Consider the following 27,513-nt stretch of genomic DNA (forward strand, 5'->3'; position numbering starts at 1 on the left):
AATGGCAATCAGAGGTACTGACTGAAAGAGAATCATTTGGATGATTTGCTTTTATTTCCTATATGATTGTATAAAATATTATAGTAATAGTGAAACATAGGAAGACATCAGAAGACTGATGCTACATATGTTTGCGAAATTTGGGTTCTTTGCTTCTAATAACACACAAAATAAGATTTAAAAGCAAACTAAGTTAAATGGATCTCCATGTTGGATGCACAGTCTGCATGGCAGAACACAGCCTTGATGCAGAAAAACACTTCACAAGACAGATCCTGAGGGTTCTGGCTCTCTGTGTACAGAATAAAACCACTGGCTGTAAATCCTTGTCACACCTCTTCACCTGACAAGCTTTTTATCATTCCACCACAGTGGATCATAACTCCACTGAGGTTTTCCATATGCCGACTTTCTCAGGCAGAGCAAGCCTCGTCTTCGCCAAACTCCGACAAATCCCAAAGCACGTGCTTATGCGAGGAACAGCCACATGCACCGACAAGCCTCTAATTATGCAATAGCCAGACAGTATGAGGACGGCCAATCCCTCATCATTGTGACATCAGATGGTGGAGCAACTCAGCCAAACTGCTGTGACAAAAAGAAATTTTGATTTATTAAAGGTACAGATGAACCGGAGTCATAAACTGAGGGATTTTACTTCACATTCAGAATTTTTCTCTGATGTTAGTCCAACTCTACTTGCCCTCATGTATATGGTAATTGAGCCACATTTTCCAGTCATCACATGATACACAACCATCTGTCACCTCAATGCTTTACAAATATGTTTTACACCACACCTACCAGCAATGTTGTTTTTTTTATTTAGTTTTGCCCTTATGTTCCTTGTATATGTTCTAACATAAAATTTGTTTGCCTATCACTCAGTGCACCTAATTATGTAAATTGCAGGAGTCACCTAAAACTGCGCTAACATTTGGTTCGCTTCACATTAAACGTTTAAATCTGTACTCCTATATATCACAGATGTTTTCTCAGTGACATCTTGATGTAGATTGGATGCATATTGTTAATGTTAAGTGAGTCAAGCTCTCCAGCTCAGAAATAAGCTAATTTTTTCATGGAACTGCTACTTAGTGAAGTAGAATGTAGAGAATTATTCCAGAACACTGCAGTCTAATGCCAAGAAGGTGTCGTTTCCCCATCACGCACATAATGTGTTGAATAATTTATTGTATGTGCAGTTATGTGGTAGATGCACTATATGGAGACATCTGAGTAAATTAACCCAGCTGCTCATATGCCCACACAGATGCACGCCATTCCTTGATCTGGCACAGCTCGTAAACTGGTACTTAGCTGAAAGTAGGATCAGAAAGACAAAACATAAATTACAAGCAGCACATGGGGATGCTCACACAAGAGATAAAGGTTAGCGTCTGCATGACAGCTTAGCTGAGGCATGTCACAAGAACCCATAGATGTGCAAATAGCTTTATATAAATTAAGCAGAATATCACTGAAAAGTTATTTTATCCAGCAATTCAGTTCAAAATGTGAAACTCATATGCAATAATAAACTATTTCAGTCCAGGCATTTTATTTTTTGTTGCTACTTTTGATGAAAATGCTCTCAATACTTGGTTTGTCTTTAGTTTGGATGAATTACTGCATCAATGCCACATGGCATGTGCTTAAGGAAGCACAGATTATTTTAATAAAAGCCTTCAGCTTCTCTGCATTGTTGATTCTGGTGTCTTCAATCTTCCCCTTGGCAATGATTTTTGGATTCTGTATGGGGTTTATTTCCGGAGAGTTTGCTGTAAAGCACAATGATAGTGTGGTCTTTAAAGTAGACATTGCCAAATCTTGCTGAAGAATTAAATCAGAATCTGCATGGAGCTCGTCTACAGAGGAAAGTATGAAGAAGTGCTTAAAAAAAAAAACTGTGGACCAACAGAATTAGATGACATGGCTCCAAAAGTCATTATTGACTGTAAAAACATCCTACAGGACATCAGGTAATGTTCTCGCCACTATTCTTCCAGGTTCTGGAAGTTAGATTTTCAATTAAAATGTACCTAGAGATGAAAATATGAGTGTGGACAACTGAGTGACTGTCCAGTCATTTTTCTCCCCAGCCACTGTAAAACACCTTTGGTGTTGTTGAGGAGAGGATTAACTCAAGGAATGCAGCAGTTGTAACATATTTCCCGAATATGCCTGTGTGGTGGCATATGGTGTTTAAATCTTTGGAAGTTTTCATTTGCATCATAGCATAGTGACATTAGCATTAACAGTAAAAAAATAAACACGTGAAATTAACTTTCTTCTGTGTGTAATTAACTTTTTCTTAAACTTTTTTTAACATCTTGATCTGAAATGAAACAATACCCTTTTTTTATTATTCCAATTTACTGAGTTGTAGCTGTATTAAAGAAAATAGGTTAAATAAAGGAAACTATGTTTAGATTCTTAGCAGGTTCTTGTAAGTGTTGGGAATACTGTATCTCATCACAAACCTATAAAGTAATATGATAATGTTATTTCTGGTTTGCTGTTTTTTCTTCAAGAATATGAGAGCTTCATACATTCTGTGCTTTCAGTGCACTTCTTTCCCCCACGTCGTCTTTCTGTCTATATGCCTGACTGACCATGATTTAAGTTGCTCCCTCATTATGGAGGTGATTTTCTCAGCAGAGAAAACTGGTTCAAATTTTTGCCTGAAACATAGGCTGCGTTGCGAGGCAGTAAATTGCCTTTCAGTTAATCAGCATGAAGAGAGCGTTGGGTTTTCACAGCAGTGTGTTTTTGTAACCTTTCAAGGTGTGCAAGAGCAGTACTACAATGATACAAATGCACATCAAGGTGTTATTTTCTGAGGGTAAAAACTGCATTAAAAACAATTCTCACAATAGAAGCAGCAATGATAGGAAGGTTTGTTCAACTTTAGTCCTGTGCAGTGGGATTTCTGGTGTACGAGTCTGTGTGTGCGTGTGTCTTTGTTTACATAAGTTATAGGGAATTATTTATTCTCCCACAGTAAAAACTTGTACTTATTTCATCATCTTGCATTACTTGCATTGCATTTTAATGCCTTTGCTGTCCGGAGCAATAATATGTAACTTATATTTGAGACGTCATATTGACAATTACACATTTACACACCAAATTCGTAATCGTACGTTATGAAGAGAAGTGTCTGAGGCAATAAAAGAGACCTGAAGGAGGCAGCTAAAAGCAGAGCTTCTGTAGAAGGCTGGGTTCAAAGCAGCAGTCGACCAGCAGCTCCTACACACTCTCCTCCAGTGAGTCTCTCTCTGACTCAGTAGAACTTCCAGTAACATAACGGCGGGTGAAGAACACTTGGTGACCTCCCAGGGCCACCCAGAGTTCTGCAGAAATGTGATACAGGTGACAGAGCCCACCTAACGTTAGGATGATTTCCTAGCGTTGCTAGATCAAAAGACAGAGGTGTCCATACTTTTGTACTCCCTTTGTAAAATGTCTTGAAATAAACTCCTCTTTTACTACAGTAGCATAGTAAATCATTTCTTACACTGAAATGTGCAGAACAAATAAAGCTGTTTTTTGTTATTCATAATTTACACATAAAACGGATTTCTACCAAATCAAGTTTTCCATAATTATTGAGACCCATGATAATTTTTAAAACATAAAAGAAATAATTCATCTGTACTTTTAATTACTGATCCATGATTTTCTAAAGAGGTATAAATACAACTATTGATTAAAGAATTTAATCTGCTGTGATTAATCACGATTAATTAGCTTGTAATATAAAAATTCTGTTGTGCTTCTTACAGAAATGAGCCCCTCCTTTTGCCACGCTCCAAGTAATTAAAATGGAAGCAATTATCTTATATTTTTTTGTAGCAGAAAGCAGGTAATGAAGTCTCCCATTACTCAACAGCAACTGAGGGAAACGTATTCCACTACACATGCATACAAGAAGTAGCAAACTGGTTCAGGGGATAACTGACAGAAAGGTATGTTTTATTTTCTCGTTCTGGGGTGCCCCTTCCCTTTCTCATGCCACCCTGGTATATAACCCATATCTAAAATTGCCAGTGTATGCATGTTTTTAAAAAAACATGTTTAAGAGCATGTTTGGTTGTCTCAAACCAAACATGTCTGGAGATTCTCAGTTTTCCAGGTTTTTATATTCAGGAAGCTTCAAGTCATTTTGTTTTAAGCATTATTTCAGAAATGTACCTCTCCATTCATTTTCTGTGGAACTGGAGTACTGAGGTGGCAGTCGCTTGTCCTCATCCATCCAAGCGACCGTTGTAATTTGTGCAAGTGAAAGTTGAACATTTTTCAACTTTTGTTGCTGTCCTGCTGTCGCAAAATTGTCATCTTTCGTTGTCGTTCGTCACTACCCGTGTGTCAAGCTGCTGTGTTCACGCTGCTGTGAACTTGGTAACTCTTCATGAGAGACAGGTTTTCAGGACAAGATAGGCAGTTTGATAAATCTGCCTTAATGTAATATTAACACGTTTTACATGCGGGAATCCCTTAATGTCGACAGCCCTAAAAAACACAAAACATTGTAGTAGGAAGATCAAATCTAATGGTTTAGTAAGTTGATCAAACATGATGTTCTTAAAATTCAACCAAGTAAATTCAACCACTTTAGTTAAAAATGTGCCTGATTAGAATGGAATATAGTGTTGCAAAGATAATATAACAAAAAAACTGTATGTAGAAAGAGATTTTATTCAAAAAAGGAAACAAGCTCTGTTAGAAAATTGCGCAAATATTGGAATTTTTAACCAAATTAAATATATATATATAGAAAAAATTATATTTTATTTATATATATATATATATATATATATATATATATATATATATATATTCAAAGTGTATTCACCTTTGAAGTTTTCCGCCTTAAGGCAAACACAAAAATGTACCTTCTTGTAAGTGATTGATATCTCATTTGAATGCATGTTTCCATGATGTGTTTCAGGTGGTAGTATCAATTACTAATTTCCAGGTAAATTAACTTGGTCAAATTCAAAGAATGTGATTTCCTTCACGTTTTTTAATTAAAATGTAACCTCAGGGATGTTTGTACCAATTAACTCAAGCCAGGTTGACGTTAGACAGGAAATACTGGAGGGTCAGACAAATGTGTGTGTCAGAACTAATGCTTGGGAATAGGAAATGTGGTAAGTAATGGATAAAATGCACACCGGGACTCATGCACTATAGGGTATATTTGCCCTTGCTGCTTCAGAGGCCCTAACAATATATTTGCCTGAGGTGATAAATGCTATTCACTTACAGAAGACATATACTGAACTCTGCAGACATGCTCAAACTTCCTTGCCATTTCGGTTCTCTTATAAACCTCTTTTTATATGTCAAGAGGGCGATAAAGAGCAATTTTATGGTATTTTTTGTCACATAGTTGAAAGAAGAAACTCAACTCAGGTCCATTTCAGTAGAAAACATGCCCTAACCACAATCTTGTAGTCTAAGGATGTGTTGGTTTTGGCCTTTTCAAAGAAATACACTCCCTGGCCACTTTTTTAGGTACACTTGTTTACAAAAATATGAGCCAACGAATCACATTGATGCCACTTGGCATCAAGATGTGTTGAAGACAACTTGCTGAAGTTCAAACCAAGCATCAGACTGACAAAAACAAAGGGGATTAAAGAGACTTTGAACATGGCAAGGTTGTTGGTGCCACACGGGGTTGGACTTAATATTTCAGAAACTGCTGATCTACTGGAATCTCCATACAAACCTTCTACTGGATATATAGAGAACAGTCTTAAGAAGAGAAAACATTCAGTGAGTGGCACTTATGTGCACAAAACCAGTTTGTTCATTTCAGAGGAAGAACAAGTAGACTCACTTAGGATAACAGAAAGAGAACAGTACCTCATCTAACATTTCTTTAGAGATAAGGTGGGTGTAATAACAAGGGTGATAACATAACATCGCGAACCTTGAAGTAGATTTGCTACAGCAGCAGAAGACCACACCATGTGTCACTCCTATTAAGATAGCAGATTGGAGCATTAGGTAGAGTCAGAGTTTGTCATAAAAAACCTGAAAGCATGGATCCAACATGTCTTGTATTAAGGGTCTGGCAGGCTTTATGCCTCTTAGTGTCAAGAAAGACTCTTTTAAATGTCCCAGCATACCTGGATATCTTACTTCAAGCAGGAGGAGTTGCCTTGTCTGGTTTCTTGAATTTGACACTGAGTTCTCTGTACCCCAGCAGCATTCAGTCACCACATCTCAGTCCAATAGGACACATGTAGAATGTGATGACACAGTTAGTGTTTATCTCGAATGTGGAGTCAACAAATCTGCATGACATTGTGACAATATGGACTAAAACCTTTGATGAATCAATTCTATGCCTAACTGACACTACTCTGAAGGCAAAAAGGGAGGGTGCATTTAACCTCTGGGCAAAACGTGTGCTAAAGGTGTGGAGAAGAAAATGTTTTTTTAGAGATAAACAGTGAGTCGTGATGTTTAAAACTTAGCATCCTCGGTTGAGAATATAAAGTGCAGTTAGAGTGAACCTGAAAGTCGTCTGATTGAGACTGATATGTGTGGTCAGGCAGTGGGCTGACTGTGGAAGGAGGAAGCTGCTCACATGGACAGACCTGCACTGCACAAAGGATGATGTATAGCACTGATGACAAGATTGTTTATTGCCTTGCCTACAACACTGTAAAAGAGGGAATATTACCTTTTCATCTTGTGTTTGTTCTCATCAGCCTCCTCTTGGTCTCTTCCTTAACTGCTAGCAACGCGATTCTCTGGGGACCTTTAATCTCTTTTTATGTTTTGCCATCTTCCCAAGTTTACTTTTCTTTGCGACAAGTATGTTCATTAAAATCTATAGATAGTTAGATGCTGTCTCTTTTGCTCTTTTTGTCTTATTTTTCAAAGAACTTTACGTAAATCACATAAATGACTAAATATGACAGTGTTGTTAGATAATAACGCTGTTGAATGTATAGGTCATGTGTTGTGGAAGTTATGTTGTTTATCCTTCTTAAGTGAGACTGGCTTAACACTTTTAACCTTTACAATTTTCACATGAAAATCCATATTTTAACATTGCCTGACCACCTTCTCCTCTCCACTTCACTCCCTCTGAAACCTGCTGCCTATTTTTGCCTCCACTCCTTCCCCTAAAAACAAATTTAAATGCAAACAAGGCAAATCTGACTAGCATGTCCTCCCACAGGAAAGACATGAGAAAAAGCTAATGAGAAGGAAAATCATTGCAATCAGTTCTCATGGGGAATGGCTTGCAGGAATGGAGGGAAAATTCACAAAACTACATTTTTGTTCTAATACTGTTCATTACAGTACTTATTCACGCATTACTTATGTCAAAAAGGATTATGTTTCAGCCAATGGTTCCATATGCAATTAAGTACACATGAATAACCATGTGAAGAGCTGTTCAAATTCTGCATCAGGAACATCCAATCTATCCATTTAGCATAAAAAGAAAAGCAAGTAGCAATGCAAAAAAATATAGGTTCTACAGAACTTTACAAACTGTTACAGAAGATTAAATGCATCATGCATTTTATTTCACCTTTTTAAAAATATCACCAGTTTCTTTTCTTAATTTCACCAGTTTCTTTTCTTAATTTAAGCCTTTGTATTTTTTTTGTATTGCATAATCCAAGTCTTTATCCAATTGCTCTAAACCTGAAACAACATTTGCGCTTTTAGTTTGGATGATCACTTATCAAAATGTTTGTTAGGTGGGTCACTAGGTAAGACGTGAATTCTGCATGCATGTGTGCAAAGAAGTGATGTTTTCAGCAATGATGGAGAGGTTTAAGCAGTTTCAGATTGTCCATATAAAGTCAATTGTTTCAGTGACGTCTATAATCCTTTTTTATGCAATCCTTTTTAGTTGTGTTCATGGTTATTTTATTTTTTATGTCACAAATGGAACACTGAGCATCAATGTTTATTACAGTAGCCAGCCAAAATGACACAAATGACTGCAAAGTAATCAGACTGAATGTAACTTTAACATCTATAGTAACTCTTTGAGTAAAATTATATTGTAAGTGTTACAATTTTTAATTTCCCTTTGGAACTGATAGTATTTTTGAACTCAACTGAGCTGAATTGAATATGGTAATGTCCCATTTTTAAGAGGCATGGCTCCAAAGGCCTTTTCATCTGTCAAAGAGATGCGTTTTACAACCGTTTATTTCCTTGAAAAACAATAGGAAATAAGGTCAGTTTCAATTTGTTATATTATTTTAATAATGTTTTTAATGTTTCTGGCTCTACAGTTTACACTTATGGGTTCATAAAAAGTTTAATTCAACACAAATGGTTTTACGCAATAGTAGTTTCAAAATAAATGAAGATAAACAACAAACTACTTTCATGGCCAACTAAGGACTCTAGATCTGAAAAAGAAATAAAATACGTGGAATTTAAAAAGGGCAAATGGAGGGCCTAGACTTAAAGTACAAAAATACAAAATCCTTTCCACATCAAACTAGTGCACGGTTGGCATGGGACAAATAAAAGGTAGACATTTTGTCAGAAAAAGTCACTGAATACTTTTCCCCCTGCAGCCACGGCAACAGCATCTGTGGAAAAACGAAATGTTCACTCAGTCTTTTCTGATGTACAAACTTTGGTATCTGCAGAGCCGGAGATATAAAAAACACATTCTTTATTTTGTACGTATGCTTTTAATGTGCCTCATACATTTCTTCCCCAGACATATAAAGGCTACTGCAACTTAACTTTACTTTTCAAACAAGAGCAGCAAAAAATTTGAAGAATCTCAACTGCAATGATGATTCTTTGAGATGTCTTGGATACTAAGAATTAGAGACACCAGGCTTTGATTGAGGAACTGTTTGATGGAGCTCAGGTCCAACAAACAGCCAAAGTCCTATAGCTGTTGTAGTTTCAGTTGCTTTATCATACAAATTTGGATTATTCTATTTGTTTGCATTAAATAATACCATACAAATTCACTGACTGTCCTCTAAAGTATTCCAAGAATTTAAGTCTCACGAATTTGATCAAGGTAGTATAACTTACATGATCCATTCAGCTATGTCTAATAAAACACAAATACATTTACAAAATAAAATATCAGTCTGACTGTTAAGAGATCTGCAGTGTCTTCATGTAAACAGTAAACAACGATGTAAGATATGTTTGAATAAATTACATATTTCTTCATAACCTTCATATCATGCACCATGCATCATTACTGTGTGGGTTATTATCCACTTCACATCTATACACATGTGAAGTGCGTACAGATGTGAAATAGCACAAGAAACCCATAAGAGTGCAACAGTTTTATAAATAACATGCCACTATACAGTACACTGGTAATGTATCATAATTTTATAGATAGCTTAGAGAGATTTGGGGGTTCAGACAGGTTGCTTTTTTCCTTTTTATTTTCCATTTAGACAAATAGTGTAACATTTATTCAACATGAGGATTATATGTACTATTTTCATTATATTATTTGCAAACTTTATGTGACAATATTACCTAACCATACTAGTTTCTACATATTTTATCCTTCTAAAGATTATCCTAATAAATATCCACAATGCTTTTTAAATCCTTTTTTAAACCATTAAAGTAATAACCACTACTATTTACCTCTACTATAAAATGGAAAAAATAAATTAAATTAAAAGGTCAAATTTGAAAACCTTGAAATAATTAAAATATTTCTGCTTCAAGGTAAAATTAACTTAAAGCAGCATTTTCTCACTTTTCATGTTTTTCACTTCACATATCTGCATGTGTGTAATTTCAACTTCATTTTGAAATGTGGCTTTTTTCTTAATTCATTTGCAGATGTTATCCACACATGCCCACAAGCACAAAACGTGCTTGTGTGTAATGAACTTTAATCTTTCCAATCCAAAAGGTAATTTATACTTTATCACATTTGAATGACTATTACACACACACACACATTCAATTTCTATTTAAATACATTGTACAAGGTTAGTAGAGTCCTATCAGACTATAATTAAAGCAATCTTGGCAAATCTACCACAAATCCATACATATTGCTTTTATCAACAGACAGTTTTCCTTATCAGCATAGATTCGTGGGCGGCAGCAGGTACATTTATGCAACCAGACAAGTCCATAGTTAGTACTGGTAATTGTGCTATAGAGATTCTTCACTGATAGTGAGACTCTACAGTGAATAGAGTCCTTTCAATATAAAATCAGCTTTTCATTCTATACATGTACTTTCCCCTTAACTTACACATGTAAAGCAATAAGATTATTGTATTCATCAGAATGCCTGATTAGCTCAGTAGGATGCAAAAAGTGCTGGAAATGCAAATATCTGAATTCAAGACCACTTCCGTCTTTATTTTGCCGGTCTTATCTTTTTGATATCAATGACAACGTTTAAACATAACAAATGTTAGCATTTAGACTATGGTTTGTAGAATTTCTAAGACATCTAGGAAAATGTTTAGAAGTTTGCTTTTAAACTTTGTGTCTCAGAGGTGAAAAGCTGTTCCCATAAGGATATCTCCTGATGTCTAAATTGGCTATCCATCTGGCAGAGGCAATCAAACTTTTACTTTTTTTCAAAATCTCCTGATATTTTAAAATGTTCTTGATGCCGTGGACTCCAAATGTGTCCCCAGGGCTTTTTGGAAAAGAAACAGGCCTGCAGAATCACAGATCTGATAGAGGGCACAAGGTGCATGCGTCTTGTGTTTGCTGTCAGGGCTCAGTGGTTCCTGTTAATTTCTCAGTAGCATTTAAAATATTCTACACCATTTTGTTTTTTACCTCTCAAGTGTCAGTTCTTATGCTCGTTAAATATACACACTACAGCAAACTGGAATTTAGGATGGCTTTTCAGATCTATCTAACTACAGCGCTGATTGCCTCCAAACGTCTGTAACCTAGAAAAGAAAATTGAAGTTGATAGAAGTCAAGTCAAATGGGTTCAATGTGTGTACAACACACTGGTTAAAAGCCCATTTTTATGCTAGACTATTAAACTGACAATATATGAATCCTTATCTTATGAGATTAAAAGACTTTTAAGGCATAAATATTTAGCCACTTTTAAACAATGCTACAAGACGCTGTACAATTTGTCATTTAAAAAAAAAGGAAGGTACATTTCTTTGCCATTGATAGCATTGTGCAGCCGGTGCTGAAGTGATGCCTCCTTTTAAAGATTTTACAGAGCATCGTGACATTTCTGGGCTGACAGTCACACATCGAAGACACATGTGCACGTTCTGTAATTATAAAAACAACCGTGTAACAGCATGGTGGTACTACAGCAAGGCTAAAAATACATTTCCTGTGTACTTCATGTACTTTTGACATGGTTGGGTGATTATACCAGACACTAACAGCTCTTGTAGTCCCTCAGAGGGTTTTTTCTGAGAACGTGACACACCAGAGAACCCCATTCTCCAGCATCATTAATGTGGTCTGAGGCTTGGGAATATCAGTTGTACTTCTGTAGAACTACGGCTGCCCAGCAAATGAGCTTTTCATGAACTGGCAGGTGAAACACAAGGTGAGCTCTGTTACATCTGGTAGTTATTTGTTGCTGCTGCCAAAATAATAAGCCTGAAATACTGCATCAAATAATGCATTGCACCTTTCGGGAGAGCCGACAGCGCTCAGCTGTAGTGGCTCTGATACTTTGTAACTAAACAAAATGCAAAAAAGTGCGTGAGTGAAATGGTTAATGTTTTTAGGTATACATTCGATAAGTGGTGAAGGTGATTTAAGGATTATTCATATCAACTAATATTTAATATAGAAGAGGCAAGACGAAACACAGCACAATGTTGAGTTTTAATTGGAATCGGATTAATAGCTGGACCTGATTTGCCTAATATAGCTAATATTGGCTAAAACAAATTCAGTTTTAAAACAGTATATACCGCACTGTGAGTGTTGATTGTTTTACCAAAGTGTGCATGGGTTTTCTACAGGAACTCCAACTCCCTTCTTCAGTTTTAATAGGGATGATAGTCAAATTGCTTAAGTATCTCTAAAATATGTCAAACTAAGTTTGTTTTTGTGCCCTCCATGGGCCCTTTACCATGGTACAGCTGAAAGATAGCATATTATATTGTAGATAAACAAAAAGGAGCAAAATAAAAATATTTTAGCGTTACACAGCTATCACTACATTGCTTCTATCTTTAAAGTAATGGTAAAAGCATAATATAAGCATAATATTACAATATAATTAGTTAGTGCTAATTGTATTGTCTATGGAAATCCCATGATATAAAATAATCACATTCATTGCAAAAGAATAGTATTAATACTGCAAATCTAGACGAAACAAGTTGATTTAAAATGCAATGATTGAGCAACATGACAGATATGCCATTTACCAAAGATTAATAATTAATAATTACAGCATTCATATTTATTTTCTTTTTTTTTTTAGATATGGTTGCATCAGCAGTTGTGGAAGTGTGAGTAACAGTAAAGAGGCAGTTTCCTTATATTTCAGGTTCATTTCTAATATAACCTTTAAAGATCTTGGAGGTGAGCCATTGATATAATCCTCTTTTGTTTGATCGGGTTGTTTTTCTTGTCCCTGTATGCTGCCATAATATGTCGTCCCCCAACAAACAAAAGGAAGAGGACAAACACAGAGATAGATGGAGCTACCAGCATTGGCGGTGAGGTGACACCAGAACATCAGCAGGGCGAGGAATGCTGTATATAATGTCATAAATGGATGTCATATGGCTACTGATTACCTGTTTCTCATAAATAAGTGACACAAACAGAATAAATTTAAATCTGGGAAATATGTAGATATTTTGGTGATCATATTATGCCTATATTAATAAAAACACTTTGACTTTTTGGGTGATGCACAAACTGGGTTCTGTGAACAAGTTCTTTTTGGATTAGGCTGGTTAGCAGCAAGAAGAAAAAAGAACTGCATGCCCCAGGTGCTTTGTCCACATGCTTTTCCCTCCACTCTGTCAAAACACTGACTCTGCCTGTCCTGATAAAACTTTGTCTAGGGCGAGGCAATCAGCTGTGGGGCACAAGCTACAAACCTTTTGTAATCTCAGCCTCCTCTGCCAACAATCACGGCAAGCTGAATGTCCTCAGATAGGCCTGCTGAAAATCACTTCCCATGCAACCATCTAGTATTTGCTCTGTTTTGACAGTGCAGGGTATAAGACAAAGCGGTGCGAATCGGTTTGAACCACGGTTGTATGTGCTTATCTTTAACAGCCAGAAACAATGATGAAAGTCTGCAGGTCTGCCACCTGATAAAATCTGACCAGCTGTGCGATTTTCTAGATGCATTGAGGCAAAGTAAAGAAAGATTTGAACATTTGCAGAGAAAATTGTGCATTTTTATAATCTGGGAGTATAAAGCAAGACTTTTCTGTACGTTTTGGGAGCTAACCTCATTACTTTACATTTTCCTCCCCAGGTAATGTGTTCGTGGTTAGTCTGGCATTTGCTGACCTTGTGGTAGCCTTCTACCCCTATCCCCTGGTCCTTTATGCTCTCTTCCATGACGGCTGGGCGCTTGGAAACACTCAGTGCATGGTAGGACCACATCAGTCATCTCTTCACTTTATTAAAAGACAATGACTTTAAAGAATAGTGTCGATGAAGACAGACAAAAACATCTCATTTTTTATGTTATTTCAGGTCAGCGGTTTCCTCATGGGGCTGAGTGTCATTGGCTCCATCTTCAACATCACTGGGATTGCGGTGAACAGATACTGCTATATCTGTCACTCCTTCTCCTACAGCCGACTGTACAGCTACCGCAACACGTTGCTGTTTGTTGCCTTAATTTGGGTGCTCACTATCGTGGCCATCGTCCCAAATTTCTTCGTTGGTTCTCTGCGCTATGACCCACGGGTCTACTCCTGCACCTTTGCCCAGAATGTCAGCAGTTCCTACACTGTGGCGGTGGTAGTGGTTCACTTTCTGGTTCCCATTGCAGTAGTGACCTTTTGTTATCTTCGCATTTGGGTTCTTGTGATTCAGGTAAGTCCTAAAACCTTTTTTTTTTCCAAATTCAATACGTGAGAGAATATGTATGTTTCACATTTTGCAACGTTTAATTAAAAGACACATTCATTGATGAGTCATCCGTTAGCTGCCAAAATACACAAAAAATTACAATATCTGATCAATAAGATTCCACTAGGACTGTGGTGGGAGTCCAAAAGTCCAAACTGATTCATATGGCGACATCCTCTTTCAAATTTTACAATGCATACATTACAACTGGAAGGGGTACTGGCACTTGGTTTTCAAACTGGAATACAGTAAGAATCTTAAAATTGTAGTTTGCAAATGTATCATTACCCCTGGAACATTTTATTTTTGTAAAATCAGATTTTACTACAATTACTACAATGCATTTTGGATTATCCTCTGCTATTCTTCTGATGTTCTGAATAATATTCGAAGATTGACAAATGGTTTACAGAGCAGCTGTACAGAGCAAACTACACACAGAGGGATTCTATTTAGTGATTTGGTGACATTTGAAGGCTATATGGCTATTTTTTTAGGAGCATCAGTTACGTGGCTCAATATAGTCAAATTTTACACCATGATTTTTAGCTATTTTGAAAAAAAGTGTATCATGTCCTTCTGCTTCTCAGTTGCACATTACTTTCTTTTGGTCTATCGCATAAAATCCTATTAAAGTACATCAAAGCTTGTGGTTTATCACTTTTTAGAATGGAAAAAAAAATTAACTGTGAAACATTTAAAATGCCAGTAAATCTGTGCACAATATGTTAAATAATCTTATGTATTTATGAGCAAATGTGTTATATAGGCATGTCTTTTTTATGTGTGATCTATAACTTACAGTCTAATTTATTCCTTTACAATATCCAGGTGCGGCGCAAAGTAAAGACTGAAGACAGCCCTCGTCTCAGACCAAGTGACTTGCGGAATTTTATCACCATGTTTGTTGTATTCGTCCTGTTTGCAATCTGCTGGGCCCCACTCAACTTGATAGGATTGGCGGTGGCTATAGATCCAACTCGCGTGGGTCCCCACATCCCCGAGTGGCTTTTTGTTGTAAGCTACTTCATGGCCTACTTCAACAGCTGCCTGAATGCCATCATCTATGGTTTACTCAACAGGAACTTCAGGAACGAGTACAAACGCATCGTCACCTCTGTCTGGGTGACGCGGCTGTTTGTGACGGAGACGTCGAGGGCTGCCACGGACGCCAGGAGCATGAGGAGCAAGCAATCACCGCCCCCGCCGCTCAACAATAATGAGTCAGTCAGAGACCGTGCAAACAAAGAATGAACCTTGGATTCTCGAGGGTTTCATGTGGTAATTCCTGTTTTTTATGTGGTATCAAGGCAGCTGTGCAGCTAAAGAGTAACAAGAAACTAATGAAACTGGAAACCGTGGCTTTGTTTCCTAATTCACAGCAGAGATTTGAACACTTATGAAACACACAAAGCTTACGAAAGTCTCTGAAGTGCTTTTAGAATTGGCTCATCTTTTAAAGCGACGACAATGTGTGTTCTGTCGGAGTCGTTCACATCCACAAAGCAAAAAGCCCAGCATTTCAGTTTCATTATGTAATTATTACTCTTGACAGACTGATTGGTACTATATGATTACAATGAAAATGTGATATCCTTTAACTTGTGCTGCTGTAGACGCGTTTCACAAAACTGGGTAAGCACCTCTAGTAAACACATTTTTTAGTAACTTCAAACGCCTCAAATAATTAAACTCGCCTCACCTGGAAGCTTTACAAGGAGCTTTTCATAACAGAGACGGGAGAATGACAGATAGCAAAGTCTGTCATTTTATTATCAGAGTTTTACATGTTGGCAGTTATGTGGTTAGATTTACACTCTCAACCTAAATGCTGCAGTAGCATACCTTATACTGCCTAGTTTGATCGTCTTTGCACTAAAATAACAGGAAAAAGAACTTAGTAAAAAACAACTTAGTAAATGAATTCAGGATATTAATTAAAGTTTGTTTGACAAGTTAAATCTATCATCAAGTCACTTCATAGGTGTTTTTAATCTATTTTATTTTTTATATTTTTTGCATGTGATGTGGCATGTGGAGGAAACCGAACTCTTGATGCTGTTCCAGCCTACAAACCCACAGTTTTCAGCTACTGTAATCTGAGCCTTAGCAGAAAACTACATACAGTAAGAGGCATAATTTTGTAAAACATGATTTATATCATAATTTGGTTAATTAACATAAGCATGTGACTTTATTGTATTTTTAATGAACTTATTAGTTCATAAAATTAAGTAACACTGCCTGGCCACCAAAAAAAACAAAAAAAGGTCACACACTCTAATATTTTGTTGGACCGCCTTTAGCTTTGATTACAGCAATGAGCTTCTGCAGTATCACAAGCTGTATTTCCATCCAGTGTTGTATTAATTTTTCACCAAGAGATTGCACTGACGATGGTCGAGTCTGGCGACTGCAGCACATCCCAAAGATTCCTAAAGGTGTTTGAGTCTGAAGTCTGGTGGCAAATCCATGTGTGAAAATGTCTCATGCTGCCCGAGTTCTACTGTTGTTTTTCTGCAATTTGATTTTACCAAACGCCTATCGTGATCATTCAGGATTTTTTTTGCCAGCACATTTCTTCCTCACAGACAATGGATCCCCACTATCATTCCAGTTTTTAATAATGGACAGTTCTTAACCAAATTTTAGTAGTTTCTGAAATCTCGTTGGCTGTTTTATCTGCTTGATGCATGCCAATGATTTCACCCATCTCAAACAGACTGATATCTTTTCCACGACCACGGGATGTGTTTGTCCACATGGTTGTTTAAGAAATGAGAAGCAACTGATTGCACCGGTTCGGGTTAAATAACTTGTTGTCAGCTGAAACATAATCGCCCATTCAGTAATTATTCAATAGGAGGCTTGTACCTATTTGGTTAGTTAAATCCAGGTGGCAATATTTTTTTTTTGGCCAAACAGTACGTAGTGTAGCTGTTCGAAGCGGTTAATTAGCTAAGAATCAAGTTGAAGTACCATTTAAATACCTACAAATAAAGCAGAATTCTATTGCTAAAAAGAAAAGATTGCGTAATTAAGTAAATGATTACATCTAAGGTTATTATGTATGGGCATGTTAGTGAACTTTGCAACACTATTGGTTCTCATGAAGGCAGTCGATAGTCTTCTTGGCTTCTCCTCTATCTTTCTCATTACTTTTATCAACTCCTGGGAGGTACAGCAGAGATTAAATACTTTTTTCCCCCAAAGTGGATTGTGAGTGAATTATAAACTTTAACAATTTAGACATCAAGCATGTAAAATACAAGCTATGTTGTGCTCAGTTACTCTAGCTTGTCTGACTATTTCCATTTGACAATGACTTGTTCTTGGAGAAACGTTTGTGATATGTGCTTTTATTAATCAATATCAAAACAGTGTTCAACAGCAACACAAAACCAGTGGACTCTGCAATGATCATCAATTCTTGATCATTGTTTTAAAGTTCTGCTTTTCTAACATCCTTATTATTTTATTGGAAATAGCCAGCTGAATATAGGTGCACTGTGGTTGTTTTCAGGTTAGCTGTAACTTTTAAGTAAAGCTCACTTTGGACTAAACGTTCCAAGAAAACACCACCAAACCGTTGCACTATCGTCAGGTATACCTGACCGGTACAGGTCAGGATGGATCAACGCTTTCCTGTTGTTTGTGCCAGATTGTGACATAAACAACACAGTATCCGAATGTTGAGACTAGAGACTCAACAAAACATTCAATTGTCTTACAATATGTTAATTTTAAAGGGCAGTGCATCTGCTTAGACTGTTGTCTCAGTTTCCTTCTGCTGTTGTGGCCCATCAGTTTCAAGCTTCAGCGTATTCAGAGCCAGTGTGCCACCTATCCTATTCCTTCTATCATCCACACAACACTTACTGGATGCTTTGTCTTTTTTTTAAATCATCTTGTTTGAGCTTTATTTTCCTCCAGTTTGCCAATGCGTAACATATTATAGTACATCATAGTTATAGTTTTAACAAATCTGAGTTTATTTGAAATAACAAATACCAATTTTACTGCCTCTATATTTATAAATAAGTTAAAATACATCCCTTAACAGGAAAACACTGCAGTCATTTTTGGCATTTTGTGTTTGGAAAGTCAGACAGAAGGACAGAGACTTCTCATTAAAGAGCTCTGTGCACTGATGTCAATCACCAACTAAATCTAAATGCAATAACTATCTTTCAATTTCACCAAAAAGCCCAGTGCAGCTGCATGGCCATGATTCTTTATGCACACCAACACATCACTATGCAACTCAAATGCAGTGTTTGTCACAGTTCAAGGGATTCACAGCAGTCGGTGTGAACTGATAACGGAGTCCATCAGCTTAGGACAGCTGTACTTCCAGATGTCACAGCAAATCACAGATTTATCATGAAAAAGATATGAATGATGTTGCTGGTTTCCAGTCTGTGTCATATGAAAAAGAGGTCAAGATTTGTCCTGGTCTACTAAGTTAGTATATATTCCGTACCAAACCAATCAACCGTCCTTAGCAACATGTATATTGGTTTCATACAGTATATTGGTTTCCTCTGCATCCTACATCATATGCTGCACAATATGTAGAAGTCTCTCAGTTTGAGTTCTTACTCTTAATTCTAATACTTATATGCAAAACATTAGGCTTTCATTTTAAGATCTTTTTTCTTTCCGTTTTTGTTTTTTTAACAAACAAAACCAAACTATATTACCAGGGATGTAGTATTTCAATCCTTTCACTGTGGATTTAACACAAAAAAAATATGATCAGCTATTTAGGGAAAAAGTGTAAGGAGTTGGTCTCTTTGTACTATAAAATTTGACCAACTGATATTTATCACCTCTTTATCAAAGAGTGATTCAAACAACTTGGATTGTGGCGAACATACAGCTCATATCTGTATTCCCATCTCAGGGTGCCTATTGAATATTTTGCTGTTATACACACTTGTCCAAACAATCGCAGTTGATCAGCTGCAGTATAAGGGAGTCTGAAGACATTTAAAAGGAATATTTTGTAAATTAGTGTCAGTGTGGTTCTTAACTGTTGTATATTGTTATCAGAGATGTATTTAAAATGTGCTTTTTTAAAAAAATATATATATACTCAGTAATCCCTACGCAGTTAAATGTATGTTCTTGAATATTACTTAACCTCTCCTCCCATTATACTGCATTTGCTAAGTGCATCTAAAACATGTCTTGTATATTGGGCCCATTCATCGCATTTGTACAATGTAAATCGATTGATATAGAAAAAATATATATCTCTTAAAATGGAAAGTTTGAAAAGTAAGGAATGACAAAGTAAGTGTGTAAAACATGTTCTTGTGTTATTTTACTTTAATATTTAAATTGCTTTTGAGAACATGTTACATGCTCTTAAACAGGGTAAAAAAAAAAATTTAAAAAAAAGGTGGAAGCCATAGGTAAGAATGTTACTTTGATAGATGCAGAGCTCACAGCATTAGTGAAGCAGAAAAGTTGTGAAGCAATTGCAGTTGAATGAAACCAGTTACTTTTGTGATACACAAATGGCTAAAAACAATCTGTTGGAAAATATTGCTTTGTTGAAAAGTTGGGAGTAGATCGACATCAGCGGTTACGTCAGAGGTAAGAGAAAATCATTGAAAAAGTGATGCTGCTACTTTATAATGACACACTACAGCAGCTACAGAATGTTTTAGATGCACTTTGAGGGAGCTAAGAGATCAATCCAAACCAAAGAAATGTGTATAGATAAAGGAAATAAGATGTACATACTCTACGTCATGACATTATGGGGAGAAATCTGAAAAAAATTAAAATAATTCCCCCATAATGTCTGTTTTATTTGTTTGTTGTTGTTTTTTTCAAGAATACTGCCTTACAATTGATAAAATTGTGTCAAAGTAAAAAAATATGATGGCAAGTGCCATAATTCCTTGTATGTACCAATTTAGTAAGCCTGGTTTGCCTCTATCCTGCTTTGTTGTGACACCCTCAAGACAGTTGTCTATTAAATGTTTTTTCTCTCTGCAGTTTCGTGCAGCCACTTATATGCTGAGCTTACAGGCATGAGATGCAATTAATGAACCAGAGGAACAACGATTACCGTTTTTTTCTTCTGTATTTCCTATCTGTGCCCTTTGATAAAATGATGTATCTGTATTTATGTTCCTTTAAAGTGTGTTCTATGTCAGCACGCTTACTTTACTGGATTAATGTATGTCATCTCAACAAATAGTTTGCCAGCTCCAGTGTTCTGTTTGGCTAGTTGTCACTGAGATGCTGTATCTCACCAAATGTAGTAGAGCACAAGTTTTTCTCAGCTTTAGTTTTGAAATACATTTTCTCTGCTGCAAGTTCAAATAGATGATTACATTAGAAAAAAGTTAAATAATGCGTCTTTGGTTGATACAGTGCCTTGTAAGTGTATCCGTACCATTTTACTTTTTCAACATAGTGTCACATTACAACCTTAAACTTCAACGTATTTTGGTGAGAAAATTTGCATTGTTCAAATAGAACCAATAGAAGTCCCATTTGCAGTTTGGCATAAGCTACAAAGGGACAGTACTGGTCAGAAGAAACCAAACCTGAGCCTCTACACCAGTGGTCTTAAACTGCATTCCTCAAGGACCAGAATCCTGCAACTTTTAGATGCGTCTGTTGGCTTGCACACTTGAATGAAATGGTGAAACTGCCTTGTTAGCATGCAGTCAAGCTCTACAGAGCTCTGCTAATGGACTTGTATTGGAGTCAGGTGAGCTGAAGCAGAGAGACATCTAAAAGTTGCAGGATAACCCTTGAGAAATGCATTATGAGTCCACTGTTCTAAACCTACATGCAAAATGTGGTGGAAAATTAACACTGCACTTCTCCCTGAACAACACCACGCCCATGAGAAAGCATGGTTGGCAGCATCATGCTATTATTCTTTTCTTTGCCAGGTACAGGTAAGCTGGAGGATGGATGGAGCCAAGTATATGGCAGTGCTGAAATACAACTCGTTAAAGACTGAGATTGGTGCAGAGTTTAACCTTTCAATAGGACAATAACTCTAAAAACAATTTCTATTTGAATCAAATACTCAAATGCAAGAATGACTCAGTCAAAGTCCACATATCAATGTATTGCAAAAGCTGTACAAAGACTTGAAAATTAAGGCACACATGTACTTCCTGTCAAATCTAAGTGAGCTTGAGAGATTTTGCAAATATCTACAGACAAAACCCTTTAAACCTCTGGATGGACTAAGACAGAAGACACTTACCCCAAAACTCATGCATGTATAATTATAGTAAATGGCTATTTTCCATAGTATTGAGGGGAATGAAATACCCAAGCCACAATTTTCAGATTTTTGTTTTTCCTTCCACGTCAAAATTAGGTGATACTTTGAGTTGATCTGCCGCCTACAATCTCAATGAAATATATGGAAATTTGTGGTTTTAATGTGACAAAATGTAAAGTAGCATAAGGCTGCGTATACTTTCGCAAGGTACTGCATGACAAGTCTTGCAATTGAGCTTGTTGCACTATAAGTACAATACTTGGTCCCAGTTTCATAAAACAGAATTACTCCCTTGTATTTAATTAGAGATCTACATTTTGTTTGAAGCCAGTGAAATGCTGCAGCAAAATGTTGTGTTTGGTAATAACTGATATGTTTGCACTGTATACACGCCTTGAATGCCTACTAAATTCTGTTATTTAATTACAGTTGGGGCAAGCTTCTACTAGATGCTGCATGCAGTACAAATACATTGTTTTGATCTCCTAAAAAGATTGGACTTTTTTTTATCTTTACCACATAACAGAATCAACAAATATTCTAACAGAAGTAATCAGAATTTCAGACATCCAGGACACTGCACGATCCCATACAGTTAAAGCTTTGCAAAGTATTAAAACTCTCAATCTTTCTCACATTTTTTCAAGTTAAAACTACAAATTCCAGTGAACCTTATTCTGGCTTTTATCATTGTTGAAGTGTAAGGAACACATTATTTTCATTTTCCCAAATAATACAAGGCTAAGCGACAGGCTTGGATTTGTATATTCTAATTAGTAGAGCCACCATTTCACTGCAATTAGATCTGCAAGTCTTTTAAGATGTGTCTCTACCAGCTTGATACAGCTAGAATCTAAAGTTTTTTTCCCTTCATCTTTTTCAAAATGGCTCGATCTAATCCAGTTTGAAGGAGAGAATCTGAGCAGCCATTTTCGAGATTGGCCAAAGATGATCATAAATATAATCTATTCCCAATACTCAGATTAAATTACATATATACAGGCAGTTTGCTGTGCTGGGTTTTTTTTAGGGCATGAGATTAAACTTGAAGGTAACTCAAATCTTTTCTAATTCGATGAGAAAACAACATATCCTTTTACCTTCACCTCGAAATTATGTACTAGTTTGTGATGGTTTATCATAAAATTATTTTAAAAAATACACTGAAGTTTAAAATATATTACTTTTGCAAGTCATTGTATGTGATAGGCACCAAGCCAGGCACTCTGTTTCAAAGAGGAGACATTTCAGCACTGGAACCTCTGCGCTTTATTGACTGCATGGCATGACAAAACTGAATATGTCACATACCTGGCAAATGATTAACATGTCAGTTGTGAAGCATTGCTTTTCGTGTCCTTTATCTTAACAATGAAAGGACATTGTTGTGTGTGTGCTTGAGAGAGAGCCGGAGCGTGTTTGTGTGGGGGTGTCATTAAAGGATTATTTAACAGCATGACAACACCAGCTGACTATGGAAAACAGCGGAGGGTGCAACACTGATCAAATTATTCGCAACGTACCTTTGCAAAGATGAAAATAAAATGATAAGCCTTGGAAGCATAATTGAATTCTCTGCTGTCAGAGGAGTGACATGAATAGTGAAGTGTTGAAACGCTCCATACCTCCTGTAGTGTTTCCAAACAAGACACTAATACATGGTACACTCTTCAGGCCTTCAACCATATTAATGAGAGCTAGATTCAAACATCGGCAAAGCGCAAGTTCTTCTCTGTTGATGAATATTAACACTCACTGGCCCCCTAATTGTCTACAGCACATTGCACACAGGTAGCATTTTTTTCCCTGAAAACTTCTAGGCATGCACTGCTTGAAATGTTGAACAAGATGTCTTGTTCATACCGACCTGATGCTGTTAGGGAACATCCATCCAAAAGATGTGGTGTCTTTAAGCCCAGTATGTAACTAATTAAATGTGACGACCTGACCTTTATGTCATAAATGGCTTTTATGAATAATGATTTTACAAAAAGTCTTTTTACAACCAAAATAAAGAAGAAAGTTGAAATGTTGGAAACTATTGACCGAATGTGCATTTTCAGCATTTGGTCACCTGACTTTCTGTGTCATGATGCATTTCTTTTGTTTCAGAGGCTGTGTGAATTCGCATGCTTGTCTGGTGTTATTTGTGGCCGTTGGCCGCTGACAAGAATTCTCTAACAAGGAGGATGTCCGGAGGAGGGTCTGAGTAACCAAAGGGAAAACACTGGAATGTAACTGAACTATATGTGTGTGCGTGTGTGTGTGTGTGAGAGAGAGAGACAGAGAGTGTAAAGATATACATTGTATGTACAGTTTTCCTGAAACACAGCGTTACGGAAAAATAAAATTGGTACATCGTACTTTGTTGGGTTTTATTGGTCAAGCGTTTAGCATACCTTCATATTTATATACTTTAGTTTTCACGATGCATTATAAGCATTCATACAGTTTGTCATATAACATACTTGGTGAGGACCTAATGGTATGACAATAGTGGAAAAAGGATTTTATTAAGACCTTCAAAACTTTCAAACCCGACATTAGAACAAGATGTGGAACGCATGTGAGGTTAACTGTACAGAAAAATCCATTGAGAAACAATGAAAGACAAAGAGGTGAAATACTGAGGTAATGTAGCTTAGGCAGAATGATAGCAGGAATTCTGAGGGAGTGATAGACCAACATGGAATAGTATTTACAGCTGCAAGTCTGTAAATACTTTGCAGAGCTGCAAATATTTCATCCCTGAGAATGAAGTTTGTGCCTGTTCTGATTTGCAAAGTAGCTGAAACTCAGTGTCTATACAGATCCACTTTCAAGTCTTGGTCTGAACTTTGACAGGTCCATTCATGCACGCGAATATGTTTTTTTGTAAACCATTTCCTTCTATCGTTGACTGATTGTTTAATGCCTGCTGGACCTCTGGAGCCTCTGAATCACTCTTAAATCTTTTGCAGCATGTAACAGGCTTTCTCTAGTAACAATATCCCCTGTTTGCTGCCAGACTTTTAACATGCAACAATGATGGTTCAAGCACTGTTGTATGAGATATTTCAGGCTTAAGATCTTGTTTATTATAGCCTAGCTCTGATATAAATTGGTGTTCAACTTTTTTTCTGAGGCCAGTCTCAGTAATTTGTTCTCCACTGTAATCTAGCAAACCAGTAATACTTCACACAGATGGACTCTATTTACCAATAGGGTGCTGTAATTAGCTTAATGAACAGAGAGCACATAAAGTGACATTAATCAAAAATTAAAATGTGCACAAAATTTTGAAAGAAGTCGGTTACACTAGATTTAATTTTAAAGTTTTAGTGTAAAGGGACCAAATGCAAATGTGCACCACATTTTTTAGACTTCAACTTATAGACAAAAAGTAAAAAGTCTGTAACATGCTCCTTTTACCTTGCAATTCTAAGCTAATTAGTGCCATGTTATCAAACAAAATAGGTTTTAAATACATAAATAAATTGTAGTTTTGCAGTTGTAATGTAATTTTTTTAAGCAAAGGTTTGGCAGGTTTGAATAGTTTTTCTAAGTACTGTACATATATTACTGCTTTTATGGATAAAGTATAGCATTTCACTGTGTGACCTACAACCCCACAATCCAAACACTGACTGATGATAGTTAAATCTCCGAATGAGCTGAAAAGCTTCAGCCAGCAGGTGCATACATTAAGCCCCACCGTGCCATCAGGCCCAGCTGCTTTGCTTTAGGAAGCACACATCTGGCTTTTCATACATATGGGACAAAATATGTGAACAGTGATTAGGGATGCATGTTTGCCTGGAAAATTTAATTGGGAAGTGAGATGTAAAAGCATGTGCAATGCACTTCAGACAGGATAAAATATTCACCTCTGAACTATAAACCTGTTTCATAATAAGCACTATGTTGTAAAAATGATTTAGCACTAGACAGAAACCATCAGACTGTTCATTTTTTAGTGTTGGGAGTAAGAACATGTGGAAGTAATGTCAGATTAGATTTTTTGCAGAGGGAAGGACAGTGACAAGTGGCTGGAGGTGATCCAGCACCAGGGAGCCAATGATTCTGATTAAGAATGGTGGGAGTAGTTAAGAGAAGTTGCCCCTTGATCATAATGAATAATTGCAGGGTCTCATCCACATAATCAAATTCACTGTGCAGATCACCATTCCAATCAGCCTCTTCAAAGGTATGAGATAGTCACACAGTGTTTAACGTTCAGCTCTCTCTCTCTTTTTGACTTTCTGCACGTGACGTAGTCATTTTTGGGAAGTTTGCATATTGGCTGCATGCTTCCAGGACGTGCCCTTTCCATTAAAAGGCAGCCCCTGATACCGTTGGCTTACCACGGATTAAAGAGTCATCTGATGTTCAAGTGATTAATGGGAAAGTTTCGTAATTGGGTTCCACTTATTCGCTCTTCAACAAAAACAAATGTTGCCCTTTTGACACTGTCTGTTAGGAAGTTTAACAGATCAGAAAAGAGTTTCCTTCCCAGATCTGCTTTGAAGATCTGTGATGAACAATCAATGTCCCAATAAAGACTTTTAAAGGAGGCTAATGCATGGATTAACAGACACTCTCTAGATTATAGTACTTTGTCAGTCCGACTAAACAATAATAATTTACAAATGTTTGGTTAGTGAAGTACTGACAGCTGATTAAAGTCGTTACTGTATCATCACTGAAAATATTGAGATAATATGTCACTTGACGATATATAATTATGGTCTCAGACCGCCATGATACATACTGTAGTTTGAGGGGAAAATAGTCTCAAGTTCAGTGAGTAAACACGTGCTCTAAACTCGTGTGCCCTTTTGTACTCATGGACCCCTTCACATTTAAGACAGGAGCAGTGTGCCAGGTCTCAGTCGGCCTCTGGAAAGGAAAGGGATCAAAGGACTTTTGGATTTATTTTCAGTAATATTACAATTTATATGTAAGCTGTATGAGAAAGGAGCTCTGCATGGGTCTTTTATAAAATTCAACCCTAACAATAGGGGCTTAAATTGTGTTTCTACCTGTCTTTGTGTAGCTTTGACACGTTTGGCATCAACTTGCAAAACAACTAATGCAGAAATAGTGATAACTGAAATTGTTATTCTTGGATTGTAAATTCTCATCTCTCTTCCCCATATTCCTGACTTTACAACATCTGACTGTACATTTGTGGTTTATGTTTCTGTATCTGGTTTTTGTGTTCGCTATCAAATATTTATTTTGAATTAGGTGGCAAAATCCATGAATGTGACTGAATGTGTGTTTCGGTTTTACTTTAAAGTAATTTTCAGAGTTTTGGACACAGACTTAAAAATTGAATAAGGGAGGCAGAAAAATCTGACAATAAAATAAAACAGTTCAGAATATGATTTAAATCTGTAAGATGGTTTGTATTGCAGGTCTCAAAACTGCATCTTTGGCAAGGATTTATAAGTTGTTGAGGATTGATGTAGATTTGATATGAAATTGTAATCCTTTCTACAGCTTACGCAAGGACAATTGAAAATGTACAATCATCCTTTGCTTTTTTCAGTTGTATCCTGGGATTACAGAAACACAAAAATACTGAAAGTATTTTTTAAAGTCAAATCAAAAAGGTGTTTGGCACCAACTCTACAAACAAACCATAAAACTATGATATGTATGTAGTAATACAAAAACATTGAAAGTACATCATAATCTCTACAAAACCCTCAACTAACTTATGTAGATTTTTCTCAATTCTAAAGGAAAACAGGAGAAAAAGTTTTATCTGTTTGTCTAACAAAGACTTGCAGCTACTTTATCAATTCAAGGCCTAAAATCTGTGTGCCTAACTAAACAGATACATTCCTGGCTGTTTGGAATTGGTTACTGACAGTGTGAGTCGACCTGGGAGAAAAAGGACAAAGAAATGTGTTGCATGTGATGGTTGCCTGTGGTCAAGGAAATGGCACTTTTAAATCGTGAAAAATTATAGCCTTGAACCATGAAGACTTGATTGATGCACACAGATATTTTTCATACTTCCTTGGAACCAAAAACAGCTCTATAGACTGAAGTATTTAGTCAATGTGGTAATACAACCAATAACCTGGATTTTGGAGATGGTTCATTTAGAATTGGATTTCTGTCAAAAACAACATCTACAGTGACATTACTACTGCACTTTACAGTCTTTCCATTACTATTCTTTGTAACTGCAC

General features: G+C 36.5%; 1 protein-coding gene across 2 annotated transcripts in view; it reads left to right on the plus strand.

Moving 5' to 3' along the window:
- Positions 1-23,691, plus strand: part of mtnr1bb (melatonin receptor 1Bb) — a 50,362-nt gene extending 26,671 nt beyond the window's left edge. For both annotated transcript variants that reach the window (XM_008427204.3, XM_017308656.2), the window contains exons 4-6: positions 13,457-13,575; positions 13,681-14,025; positions 14,893-23,691. In XM_008427204.3, the coding sequence (XP_008425426.1) occupies positions 13,457-13,575; positions 13,681-14,025; positions 14,893-15,315 (887 nt within the window). In that variant the 3' untranslated portion in view covers positions 15,316-23,691. The remainder of the gene's footprint in view (positions 1-13,456; positions 13,576-13,680; positions 14,026-14,892) is intronic.
- The last annotated feature ends 3,822 nt before the right edge of the window (positions 23,692-27,513 follow it).

Source organism: Poecilia reticulata, chromosome 14 (assembly GCF_904066995.2).
Source record: "Poecilia reticulata chromosome 14, P_reticulata-male-v2, whole genome shotgun sequence".
Classification (NCBI taxonomy): domain Eukaryota; kingdom Metazoa; phylum Chordata; class Actinopteri; order Cyprinodontiformes; family Poeciliidae; genus Poecilia; species Poecilia reticulata.